This window comes from Diadema antillarum, unplaced genomic scaffold (genome assembly GCF_040938485.1).
Source record: "Diadema antillarum isolate AM-2024a unplaced genomic scaffold, OU_Dant_1.0 seq00000935_RagTag, whole genome shotgun sequence".
In the NCBI taxonomy this organism is placed as follows: Eukaryota; Metazoa; Echinodermata; class Echinoidea; order Diadematoida; family Diadematidae; genus Diadema; species Diadema antillarum.
In genome coordinates this window covers 27702-41025 of record NW_027271786.1, presented here as the reverse complement: position 1 = coordinate 41025, position 13324 = coordinate 27702, and the positions used below count along the sequence as shown (strand labels likewise).

At 38.5% G+C, this 13324-nt stretch overlaps 1 protein-coding gene across 1 annotated transcript; it reads left to right on the top strand.

Moving 5' to 3' along the window:
* Window positions 1-12030: 12030 nt before the first annotated feature.
* On the top strand, window positions 12031-13113 carry LOC139741568 (uncharacterized). Its single transcript, XM_071652152.1, has one exon. It carries the CDS (start codon window positions 12031-12033, stop codon window positions 13111-13113), a length of 1083 nt encoding a protein of 360 aa, XP_071508253.1.
* The last annotated feature ends 211 nt before the right edge of the window (window positions 13114-13324 follow it).

Sequence of the window (13324 nt, the reverse complement as noted above, 5' to 3'; positions counted from 1 at the left end):
GACACATACCTGCCGAAATTGAGTGAATATTTACTTGCTCAGTCGATTGAGATCACGCTAGTCAATTTACACACTATTATTATTCATGATAACAAATATTTGTCTACGCTGTCATATCATTCTGTTTGCACCGTTATCGCAAGGCAGGTCATCAAGCGTTTACATTAACTCGTAAATCCGAATCGAAAGAGGGCGGTTTAGTCAAACGCTTTAATAGTATTTCTATACAATTGGAGGCAACCGTCGAAAATAATGCCCGAAATTTCAATCCAACAGAATTTTTTATTTGTCGAATTCGAAATGCAATATGAAATAGATATAAAAAAGAAAAAAAGATGATAATGTGATTGTCATCTAAAAGTGCGTAGAATATGGAAAGATGAGTCAGCGCCTTATTGTGCCGAATACAAACACGACCCGACAGCAGTGATTATTTGGTTTCGTGACCATGTCTTACTCTGTAGATAGATTTTGATTCTTATATCACGCAATAACACATTGTCTGTTGAGAGCAAAGAACATTACCTCGCGATGCACGTAATGGTCCAGCAATAAATGGACATTCTGATATTGAAGGCTTGTAATGAAAGAGGTTTGATAGAAAAGGATTGGGTTATGTCAAATTTCGTTCTTCTATAGTACCTAAAACAACCGAAAGTGACCTCATTCTTTAGAATACTATAATTGTAAAATTGAGTATAATTAACCTATTGATAAGAAATGAATACGGTATATTGAAAAGGGTGCGGTAGACCTTAATTGCAGACACAAACAAAGACAAATACACACACACACACACACACACATGCATAATATCTTATAATCATTTACATTTTTGCAATTATGACAGATGACGTTAAGGCTCCGTCACAAATGCCTTCACGAACTGCTACGAACACCATACGAACGATCTTTAGACCATTTCGTTAAAAAGGCCGTAAGTAGACCGTTCTTTAACCATTCAAAAGTTCGCAGCCTGGTCGATGGTCTTGTCCGAGATTTCTTTCCACATCGCATGAAACCCCCGTTTGGTATAAGGCGGTCGTACAAACGTCGTACGAACGTCGCAAGAACAGCGTAAGAACTACGAAAAATTTGTAGATTTTGTAGAGTCGCGAGACAATTCTAGAAGCCTCATATTCTTGAGATGATCGTAAGAAAGCCTTGCTTTTTTTGAGAGAAGGCTCAAACCATGCTAACGGCGTTCGTAAGAATGCCTTAAAGAACGGAGATCCGTATACGGCGTTCATACTAACGACTCGTGACCTTTATAAAGCGTTCGTATAAAGCTGCTCGTAAAGGCCGTGTCACACCTTTCCGGGCAAGCTACGTGGGCTTGTGTCGAGGAGATAGTTTCCAGCACGTAGAAGATTTTCCACGGGCGAACAAGAATGTTTGCAATTTTCGCACTTGTTTCATATCTACTAGACTCGTGCTACTTAGCTTCTACTTGCGTGCATTCCGTGTGACCTAAGTGAGAGCTTTGAAACCGATCCGTTTTCTGTCACGATTGACTTATAGGTACTGAGAAGTACCTGCGTTGGATTTGCCTGCAAGGTGCTGCCGGTAAGGGTCTCCTACTGGTGTTCTGCGTGTACCTCTGCGAGCGAACCCCCACGACTCACTCGGAACAAGTTTTGAGCATGCTCAAGGCCTTGTCATATCGTATATTGGGAAGTTTTGCGGCTTGACTTGCGGGGAAACAAATTTGCTACCCGGAGTTCTCCGCAGTTGGTCCGCACCTGACAGTACCTAGCGCGTATCTCGCCTGTAGTTGCCCGGAGGTGCTCACGCAAGTCCTATTTATCCGCAGCCAAGTTTTGAGCATGGCCAAAACTTTTTCCGGGTGAGTCGCGGGGATACCCGGAGAGGTCCACGCAGAACGCCAGTAGGAGGCCCTTAGCGGCAGCGCTTCGCAGGCAACTCCCACGCAGGTACTTCGCAGTCCCCGTATGCAGCCAAGATAATGACATTCCGTGGGACTTCTGCCATTCCTTCAGAGGAATTCCTGCACTGAGTTGTCAGCCCCCACGCGACTGGTACAAAGGTCACACAGTATACCCGCAAGTAGAATTTAAGTAGAACGCGTCCAGCAAGTAAGACATATGCACTGACTCGCCCAAATCCTTGTTCTCCCTCAGAAATTTCCGGTATGCTGGAAAATCCCTACACGCAACAAGCCTGCATAGGTTGCCCGGAAAGGTGTGACAGGGCCTTAAAGGCCGTGTCACAACTTTCCGGGAAAGCCTTGCGTGCGACTTGTGAGGAACAATTTTTACTACCCGGATGTCCCCGCTGATAACCCGCGCATGACAGTACCTAGCACGTATCTCACTCGTAATCGCCCGGAGGTACGCACGCAAATCTTTTTAGGCCCTGTCACACCTTTCCGGACATGCTACGCGGGCTTGTTGTGTGTGGGGATTTTCCAGCACATCAGACAACTTCCCAGGACGGACAAGGATTTGGGCGAGTCAGTGCATGTGTCTTACTTGCTGGACGCGTTCTACTTAAATTCTACTTGCGGGTATACTGTGTGACCTGTGTACCAGTCACGTGGGTGCTGACAACTCAGTGAAGGTATTCCTCTAAAGGAATGGCAGAAGTCCCACAGAATGTCATTTTCTTGGCTGCATACGGGGACTGTGACCTGCATCGGCGTTCTGCGTGGAGCTCCCTGGGCATCCCCGCGACTCACCCGGAAAAAGTTTTGGTCATGCTCAAAACTTGGCTGCGGTTAAATGGGACTTGCGTGAGCACCTCCGGGCAACTACAGGCGAGATACGCGCTAGGTACTGTCAGGTGCGGACCAACTGCGGAGAGCTCTGGGTAGCAAATTTGTTTCTCCGCAAGTCAAGCCGCAAAACTTCCCCAGATAAGGTAAGACAAGGCATTGAGCATGCTTAAAACTTGTTCCGAGTGAGTCGTGGGGGTTCGCTCGCAGTGGTACACGCAGAACACCAGTAGGAGACCCTTACCGGCAACACCTCTCAGGCAATTCCAACGCAGGTACTTCTCAGTACCTGTAAATCGCTCGTAACAGAAAACGGATAGGTTTCAAAGCTCTCAGGCAGGTCACACGGAATACACGCAAGTAGAAGATAAGTATATAGCAAGCGTCTAGTAGATAAGAAACAAGTGCGAAACTCGCAAACATTCTTGTCCGGCCGGGGAAATTCTCCTGCGTGCTGGAAAATCCCTCCTCGCAACAAGCCCAAGTAGCTTGCCCGGAAAGGTGTGACACGGCCTTTAGGAATACGTATACAATTTGTGCTGGGTGTTTGAGAGGACATGAAGCCAATCCCCTTACCAGGTATTACGAACTTTACTGCCTAGCTGTCGTTAACTAGACTAACGATAGTAATGACAATTCTATTGATGAGAGTAATCATAACAATATAGGTATGAACAAAGTGATTAAATTACCAACATTAGTAGTCATAGGATACTCAATTTTTTGTAGCGCTTTGCTATATCATGATAAAGAAGCGTTTTACATCTGTTTTACTTTTTAAAGAATCATATACTTTGGTAATAGAGAAGCTTACATTATCAAGTACCCGTGTTTGACCGACGATTTTCACCAGAAGCAAATCATTGCCAAAATCTTTCTTATCACCACTGTAATCTTTTCCATTATTTTCATCATGGTTTTTCACTTTTTTTAATATGGTCGTTATTTATAAAGCTAAAATCATAACCTTTCTGCATATTTTGCACATTCATTTAAAAGGCAAAAAAAAAAATGACAGGATAAACGGGTGACGCCCACACGCAGCGCCTCCCTACAACCGCCCCATCCCCCTACCGTCAGTGAATTTCAACACATGGGTCTACAGGAAAAGTACCTCGTTATCTCACCAGTGACATTGGTTGCTCCAGTCAGGCGAACAGGAAACAAAAATCCGACCTGTAAGAGACAAGCCAGTATGAAGAAATTCATCGTCGTCCTAAACACATTTGTCCAATCACTACAAGAAAGACATGCGTTCATGTAAGAATGTGATTAGCATGTACAAATGCTTCGTGGAGCAGACGATAAATGATGTACAAAGTAATGCCCACAGCCACAGCGGGTAATGGTGAGGTTCATGGCTCGATGTGACGTCACTTTCAGTTTTTTGCGCTTGCGCTAAAGATGATACCTTGTACATCTTAAATGGGTCATGGTTATTCATAGAGCGCTTGTAGTAATTCCGTTTGCTTTTAGCAAATAGCAAAGGTAATCATGGCCCAACAACAAATACTCACGAAATAGTTCAATCATTTGCGAAGAAAACAACAAACCATGATCTGACAATGTGATGTTAATAATGTCCAACATGAATTTCCTCAAAATGGTTGTTTTCTTTAAATTTTGGTGATTGAATAGCGCTCTCTCTCTCTCAATATAATGTAATATTTTATATATTATCTTTTTTAGAAGGAGCACTTTTTATATTCAGTTCTCATTGGTTTGGGAGTATGTAATTGGCTAGAAAGGGCATATTGAGTCGTATAAGTAGCAGAACGTGTGGTCACAAGTTTGACTATGTATAGTGGAACTAAACTGTGTTACAATTTGTACACCAGAACACAGTAATGGTATTGGATTTTCTGTTCAATTGACTTCCATTTCAGAGTATCAGTATGAGCTTTTGCTGACGTGTAATAACCACCCCCATTTGATACTAAACGAGCATACTTATGTTGGCAACGTTGCAATCTGTTTAAATTTGGTAAGGTACTGTTTGTCATCGGGAACGGTAATTTCAAAAATGTTCAAGTTATCACGTTTTTTACCTCAAACTGAAGGACTTTAATTGTTCAAAATCATGCAAAAATCAATACAAGCACAAAACAATAGCAATCATAGTTCAATTTACATCCAATGAAAATTCTGTATGTAACGGATTTTATCATCAGTTACTCGAATACTTCTTTTTTCGGAAATATCATTACAATAATTATAACTGAAACTCATATTTGAATTCTTTTACAATAAATGATGCAGTAAAGCGCTGATTTCTATATTCTTCCATGAGATACACCTTGCCCGAATGATTCTTAGGGTGCTGTTCGTTATTCTGAAAGTTCGTTATTCCGAAGGTACGTTATTCCGAAGGTTCGTTAATCCCAAACACACAAATTACCTACACCTAGAGGTTCGTTAATCCGAACATTTTTGCGTAATTCTGAAGGTTCGTTAATCAGGAAGATGAAATAGGCTTCGCTATTCTGAAGGCTCGTTTATCCGAAATAGGGTTAGTTATTCCGAAGGTTCATTAATCCGAAAATGAAATAGGGTTCGTTATTCCGAAGGTTCGTTGATCTGAAAATGAAAAAGGGTCCGTAACGAACCTTCGGAATAACGTGCTTTGTTTTATTTTCGGATTAACGAACCTTCGGAATAACGAACCCTATTTCATTTTCGGATTAATGAACCTTCGGAATAACGAATCTTCGGAATAACGAACCTTCGGAAAAACGAACCTTCGGACTAAAGAACCTTCGAAATAACGAACCTTCGGAATGACGAACTGTAAACGTTTCTTATTCTCGGACAATGCAACAAATTATGCATTCAAGATTAATTTTCATTACAGAATTTGCACTGTGCATTTGTTGTTATTTTCCATTTCAGTAAATTATCTTTGAACGGTAAAATATTATTTATCACTTTAAAATTCAGCTGTTTTATCTTGTTGAGTTTCAGTTTCGACAGTTTAAAATCAAATACTGACACCAAATCAAGTGTATACGGCAGGTCGAGTTTACGTCGCCAAATGACGATCATATTTGATTCTGTAACCTGCGTATCTTTTAAAAAAAGTATAACACATTTTGGCTTTTTTTGCTCAGGATATCAAAAACATTACTTCTTGACACTTCAAACATCTGTTGACTATTCATTTCATCTCCATTTTCTTGATTACGTAATTTATGCAACCAAAATGAGGGAAGGCGTGTCTTACTTTTTGATACTGAAACGAAACAAGCAAATTATCAGTCTGCAAACTATTATTAACTTGGGTTTTATCAAACCAAGATCCATTTACTATTACATCAGACACTACATTTATTCCATTTTTCTTTTCCAATTTGATATTACTGTTAAACCATAAAAATTGCTCGCCAATATCTCTAACTCGCAACAGATCCAGTATCGTATTTCTGCAAAATAAATCAATAAATCTCTATAAAAGGATGGAATTTTATATTTCTTTCATAAGCAAAACATATCTTTTGAGGCACAATTTGTCACAAAACATATGGGAGGTGTTCCAACTTTTTGGAGCCAGAAGCTACCAATGTTTATTCTGGGGCGAGGATGATTATCAACAAATTTGGACAACCATGACAATCTGAGTGCTTTTATTTTTGACTCAATGTCTACCATACCAAGAGCCCCAGCCTCTAGAGTTTTAATCATTACACTTCTCTTCACTTTCTCTCTTCTGGAATTCCAGAGAAATGCGAGCGAAATCTTATTAATATCAATTGTGCAGCTCGGAGGAATCGTAAAAACTGTTTCTTCATAAATGATTTGCGAAATTAATAATGACTTAATGATTGTTACCTTACCATAATATGTTAAATTTATCATTTTCCACATATTGATTATGCGTTCCATTTTTTCAGTCTTCCTGGACCAATTCAAATAATCAAAATTTTTACCATGAATATTCAAAAACACTCCAAGATACTTGACTGGTTCCTCAGACCACGGCAAACCGTCGATACACTCATTACAGTTTCCATTTAAAAATATAGCCTGTGTTTTCACAAAATTCATTTTTGGACCAGCATATACACAAAAAGCTTCAATTTTCTTTCATTTCTTCATTTCCCGATCGGGTAGAATCAACAATAAGCGTTGTATCATCTGCCAGTTGAGATATTTTGATTTCTTTTGAATTTGACTGCTCACATTGAGTAGTCACATTTAATGTTTTCCTTATTTCGTATCTTCATTGCAAATATTTCAACAACTAAAAGGAACAGCAATGCAGAAGGAGGACAGCCCTGACGAACCCCTTTAGTGACTAGAAACGTCAGAAAACCAACCATTGTTCAAAACTTATGAATCTACGTTTTTGTAAATAATTCTGTTCCACTGAATAAAAGATTTCAGTAATAAACCGTTACAAAACTTCAAATAAAAAATAATGATCGACATTATCAAAATTTTCTTAAAACGAAGAAATATAAAGGCACTCGTTAAATTTTCTGTGAGCAAAAGTCTAATGATCCCTGTACAAGTCTTATATTTTCTAATGCTGATCTTTTCTTCATGAAACCCATTCGATCAAAAGAAAATAATTTTGGAATTACATTTTGTAAACGTTTTGCTAATGCCCGTGTAGCTATTTTATAACCAATATTTAACAAAGTTATTTGGGGCCAATTATCAAGATTTCGTCTATCATCGTTTTTAAACAGCAATGTTAATATAGAATGTCTTTGGCTATCAGACAGTGTACCATTCCTATACCCTTTATTCAAACTTTGTAACAATAAATCTTTGATATAAACCCCAAAAAGTCTCTTAAAATTCAGCCTGTGAAAAAGATGATACGAAATGAAGATGACCTCATTCTTTAGATGTAATCTACCAATGCTCTTGTTACTTCCTCAGACAGCTTATTGTTTGTATGTATTCTGGGCTACTTCCATGTTTTAATTCACATTTTCTTGTACAGATTGTATCGTTTATTCCTTTTCTATTATTGGTTTATAACTTTGTTCAGTGAATGTGTTTGTGTGTGTGTGTGTGTGTGCATTGCAGTACTTCTTCTACTCAGTCATGGCTGTGTATATCTTGTGTTTCAGAAATTCTACCATTTGATCACATATGTGACCCTGCACCACAAAACCAACAAAAAGTCGCCAGACATGAATTTTCAGTTAAGGGCAGATTGTGAGAGAGCAGACTCTAAGCTTTAAATTGATGTATAACTAAATTCAAATGGACTCCCCTAACTTACCTAAGTACTGGAAAGAAAGCACACACTCTGGAAAAGTGTGAACTGAGAAAAGAGGCTCTGAAGTACACGGTCTATTCAAACGCTTAATATTTACAAAGCCACGCTAGCTGTGCCATGAAAGGGACAAAACACAGGATGTAAACCACCGGAGCAACAACAATGAAGAGATTATTAGATTAAGCTGACATTAAGCATGTTTCATTAGCAGATTCTGCCCATGATTAATGCTAACTTTCAAAGCAGTGGCGTCATCCTTTCAAAATTTATTAGACTTGAAAGTGGAGAGTGTGCAAAGGATTTCAAGACATGAAAAGCGGCCTTAAGTCATACCTGATCATTTTACTCTTCCCCTAAAAGGGGTTGTAGAAAAACTGCTAAAAACACACTTTCCCATTCATGTTAAGATACCAAACTGAAGAATGATGTAGGAGATAGCTCTTTAAGAAAATATGAAAAACTCAAGATTGCCTTGGTTGAACCATTTCACCTTTTTTGAGTTCTCACTTAAAATCAAGGGGTGTGACTTTTTGTTTGTTCTGTGGTGCACGGTCACATATGTAATGACAACAAATTCAAATTTACCCTTTATCAGTATTTTCAATTGTCAAAAAATATAGATTTATCAAAATTTTATTCACTTGTAGTAAATCCTTTTGAAATAAATTCAGTTAATTTTGATTATGAATTTTTTTTATGATACAGATACTAAAGATGATATTAGAATCAAATATTAGCAAGGCCTAAATGTCAATATATGTTTGATGAAGATTTCCGATCCAGATTTTCTTATGAGCAATCAGATTACTCAGTTTTTCACTTAAACTTGAGAAGTCTCCCAATTTTTTTTTGATCAGTTTAATGCGATGCTTTCATCACTTGATTATAGTTTTAGTGTTATAGCACTCTCTGAGATTTGGTTTAATGAAAATACAAATTTCAGATTCTATGATATTAAAAATTATTCTTTGTTTCATAAGTTTAGAACTCAGAAGGCTGGCGGTGGAGTTGCTATGTATACCAACAATGATTGTCATCATATATTACGCAAGGATTTATCATGTATTACAACAGATTATGAAATGCTTTTCATTGAAATAGTCATCAAGAAAATGTCTGTAATTGTAGCATGTATTTACAGACCACCAAATACTGATATATCATCTTTTTCTGATAAAATGCATAATGTACTGGAAAAATTGGAATGTGTAAAGAAAGATATTTACTTCACAGGAGATTTCAATATTGATTTATTGAAATCTGGCATACATAATAAAACAAAAGATTTTATGGACATGATGTATTCGTTTAAATCATACCCTTTGATTACAAAACCAACTCGTGTATCTACCAAATAGGCCTATGCTTCTTTGATTGATAATATTTATACGAAGGTTTTGTTGAATAATCAGTTCCAGACTGGTATGATCTATGACGATCTTTCCGATCATTTTCCAGTTTTGTTTTTTTTTTGTATACTTAAAACACAAATGTATGGTTGTGGTTGACAAAGGAAAGAAATATATTCGGAAAAGATACATAACAAATGAAAATATATTATTATTCAAACTAAAATTGATGTTAATTGATTGGTCAAATGTTTGCAACCAGAATGGGGTAAATGAAAGTTATATCTTTTTTGAAATGTTTTCCTCTATATACAATAGTTGTTTTCCACTGCGGCCTATTCCTTTAAACATTAGTTCAGGTTGTAGAAAGCCTTGAATTACAGAAGGTATGTGGAAATCTGTAAATCTTAAGAACAAGTTGTATAAATTGAGTTTGAAGAATCCAAGTGTTATATATTTTGAGAATTATAAGAACTATAGAAATAGACTTAAAAATATTATACGATATTCAAAATATAGATATTATACTGATAAGTTTACTTCTTTAAAACGTGATGTGAAAACAACATGGCAGTGTATAAATGTTGTACTTGAAAGGAAGAAAGATGAATCACTACCTCAATGTATGTATTGTGATAATGTGAAGCTTTCATCTAGACAGGATATTGTGCAGCAGTTAGATTCTTATTTTGTTAGTGTTGGGGCAAAACGCTCATCATCAGTACCGAACACTTCACGTGATTTTACTGAATATTTTCCATATCAAAATAGTAAATCTTTCTTCTGTACATCAGTATCTACTCATGAAATAGTAGATATATCTGTATCTATTCAAAGTTCAAAGGCAAGCGGTCCTGATGATATCGCGCCAAGAATTATAAAAGAATGCATTCATTGTTTTGTTGAACCTCTTTGTTATATTTACAATTTATCTTTGCAGTCTGGTGTTGTCCCTGATAGTCTTAAAATAGCTAAAATTGTTCCATTAATTAAGAAAGATAATCCAAAATGTATTGAAAATTATAGGCCGGTTGCAATTATTTCTATTTTTGCTAAAGTTTTCAAATGACTTATGTTCAATCGTCTCTCTAATTTTTTAACCAAAAATAATATATTGATATCAGAACAATTTGGATTTAGAAAATATTTCTCTACACGTTCTAGCGTAATATCCTTCACAGATTACATTTTGCAGAAAATTGATGATGGTAATTATTGTTGTGGAGTATTTATGGATTTGTCAAAAGCATTTGACACCATCGACCACAAGATTCTACTATAAGAAACTGTATTTATATGGAGTGAGAGGTGTACAATTACAGTGGTTTGAAAATTATTTGTCCAATAGAAAACAGTATGTGATGGTCGATGGTGTCATATTCTCTTATCTCTCTGTAAATATTGGTGTACCACACGGTTCTGTTTTTTTAATAGGTCCTCTGCTTTTTCTTATTTATGTTAATGATATAGTAAATTGTTCTTGTGTTTATAAATTTTCACCTTTTGCTGATGATACAGTGGTCATGTTTTCACACAAAAGTATTGCTTTATTGATAAGGACAGTAAATACACAACTTCAATAGAAGAAAAAATTACCCCAAGGTGTTTAAGTCTCCCTGACAGTTTCCAAAGGCCTGTTTTTCATACAAGTTTGAAAAAAAAATGTCTCTGTTTTCAACGACGAGATCTGAATAACATAACTTTCGAGGTTTTTGCTGAATTAACAATCATGCCATTAATTTCTGAAAACCATTAACTGAGGACTAGAGTGTCTGCTTGGATATATTCCTGTACTTTGTAAGCATCACGTCCAGGGTGAATTATTGCTGTGTGGTCTGCATGAAGAGTTAGTTTAGTCCAGGGACTACGATTTAAGTTAGAAATAACATTGATGAACATACAAAAGAGCATATACACATATAAGATATGGCTATAATATACATGATGATGTACAATATATATATATATATATATATATATATATATATACATATATATATATACATACTACACATAGTTCCCTTGTATGCCAATTTCTTTAAGGATTCAATACAGTTCCCGAAATCGTTCTTATCTATCAGTCATGAACTTATGAACTTCCTGTCTTAAAGGAATACATGGATGATATAACCATCTGCACTTCTTCGGTGAATTCGGCGCAGGAGGTCTTGGACAAAGTGAATGAGTTTATGACATGGAGCCGTATGAAAATCAAGGCAGCGAAATCGCGATCGCTTGTATTGGTCCACGGGAAAGTTCGACAAGAAGAACCCTTCGTTGTGGACGGGCAGAGGATCCCTGGGATTCATAATACGCCAGTCAAATTCTTAGGTCGCAAGATCAATCGAGATTTGAATGACAGGCAGGCTCGCTTGTCCATTGAGAACTCCCTTAGAAATTGGATGAAGCTGCTGGATAAAAGTGTGCTGTCTGGAATCATGAAAAGTTGGTGCTATAATCATCTTGTTCTACCTCGGATTCAGTGGCAACTGATGATATATGACATTGCGCTTTCACACGTTCAACGAATGGAGACTTTGGTGTCGAAGTTGCTTCGTAGGTGGCTTGGGGTCAGCTGTAATCTATCTTCTGTCGCGCTCTACTGTAAACAGTCGACACTTCGCTTACCGTTGGACAGTCTTACGGGAATTCTGAAGAGAACGGCAGTTAATAGCTTACTCCAGCTTCGCGACAGCGCTGATGAGACGGTACAGAAGATGAAGCCTACGATTCGATGTGGGAGAAAGTGGAGTCCTGAGGAAGCTGTGGAGAGAGCGGAAAGCAGATTGCATTTTGAGGACATTACAAGGGGACAAGTTGGGCGCCAAGGGGTAGGAGTTTCAAAATCCCGCCCATCGCTGGAGAAAATGAGCAAAATGGAGCGGCGGTGTGAAGTTGGCAAAATTGTGGCTATGGAGCATGATGACGAATATTTTGTGCGTGCAGTTCAGATGGGGGTGCAGGGGAGGTGGACTTCGTGGGAGAACGTCAAACATCGCGATCTAAAATGGAAGACTTTGTTTGATATGAGTCCAAAACTTCTACAATTCGTCATAGGCACGACATATGACACCGTCTCATCCCCTAAAAACCTTAAGAGATGGGGCCTCGCTGCGAGTGATGCCTGTGCCCTGTGTGGAGAGGAGTGCACCACATCACACATCTTGGCTGGTTGCCCTTTAAGTCTACAACAGGGTCGGTATACTTGGCGGCATAATCGTGTGCTGAGAGTTATCCTTCATGGTCTTCAGGAAGAAGTGAGCGCCAGGTCGGAGAATCCAGTTTCTGGAAGCCCCTCCCACAACATACGTTTCGTACGCCAGGGAGAAACAGTAACCAGGAGTTCGGAAAGAAAGCATATGGGCCTACTGGCTGCAGCAAGTGATTGGAAGGTGAAAGCAGATTTGGACTCTAGACTTGTGTTTCCAGAGCAAATCGCTGTCACAGATTTGAGACCCGACATTGTAATTTACTCAGATGAGAGGAAACTGGTAGCCATGGTAGAACTCACAGTATGTGAGGAGGGAAACATGCAGAACGCTCACGAGCGAAAAGCAAGGAAGTATGAAGAACTCCAAGCATGCTGTGATGAAAATGGATGGGCTGCATCAGTGTGGCCGGTAGAGGTAGGGTGCAGGGGGTTTGCATCTCATGCTCTTCTACCTTCCCTCTATCGCCTGGGTGCTAGACGTTCAAAGGCAAAGGCTCTGGAAAAGGTAGCGTGTAGCGTAGCAGAAAAAGCCTCCTTCCATCTGTGGCTGCATAGACATTCACAGGTGTGGGGTATTCCCCATGCCTAAGCATTGTGACGTAACTATGGGATGCGCGGATGCTCCAAACCGCTTGTGTTGCCGATAGTGATACGCGATCTTTCACCATGGAGACGGTACTGTGAGCTGCGTGCATCATTTCGAATCAAACAGGTTAGTGAGAAGAGTCGTCTTGCCGGGATCGGTCATGTTTGCAAAAGCATGCCCGATTCTGAAACGATTCTTTCCTACCCTTTTCACC

Excerpts from the sequence above, each read along its gene's own strand:
- LOC139741568 (XM_071652152.1), top strand. The coding sequence starts at position 12,031 with ATGAAGCCTACGATTCGATGTGGGAGAAAGTGGAGTCCTGAGGAAGCT.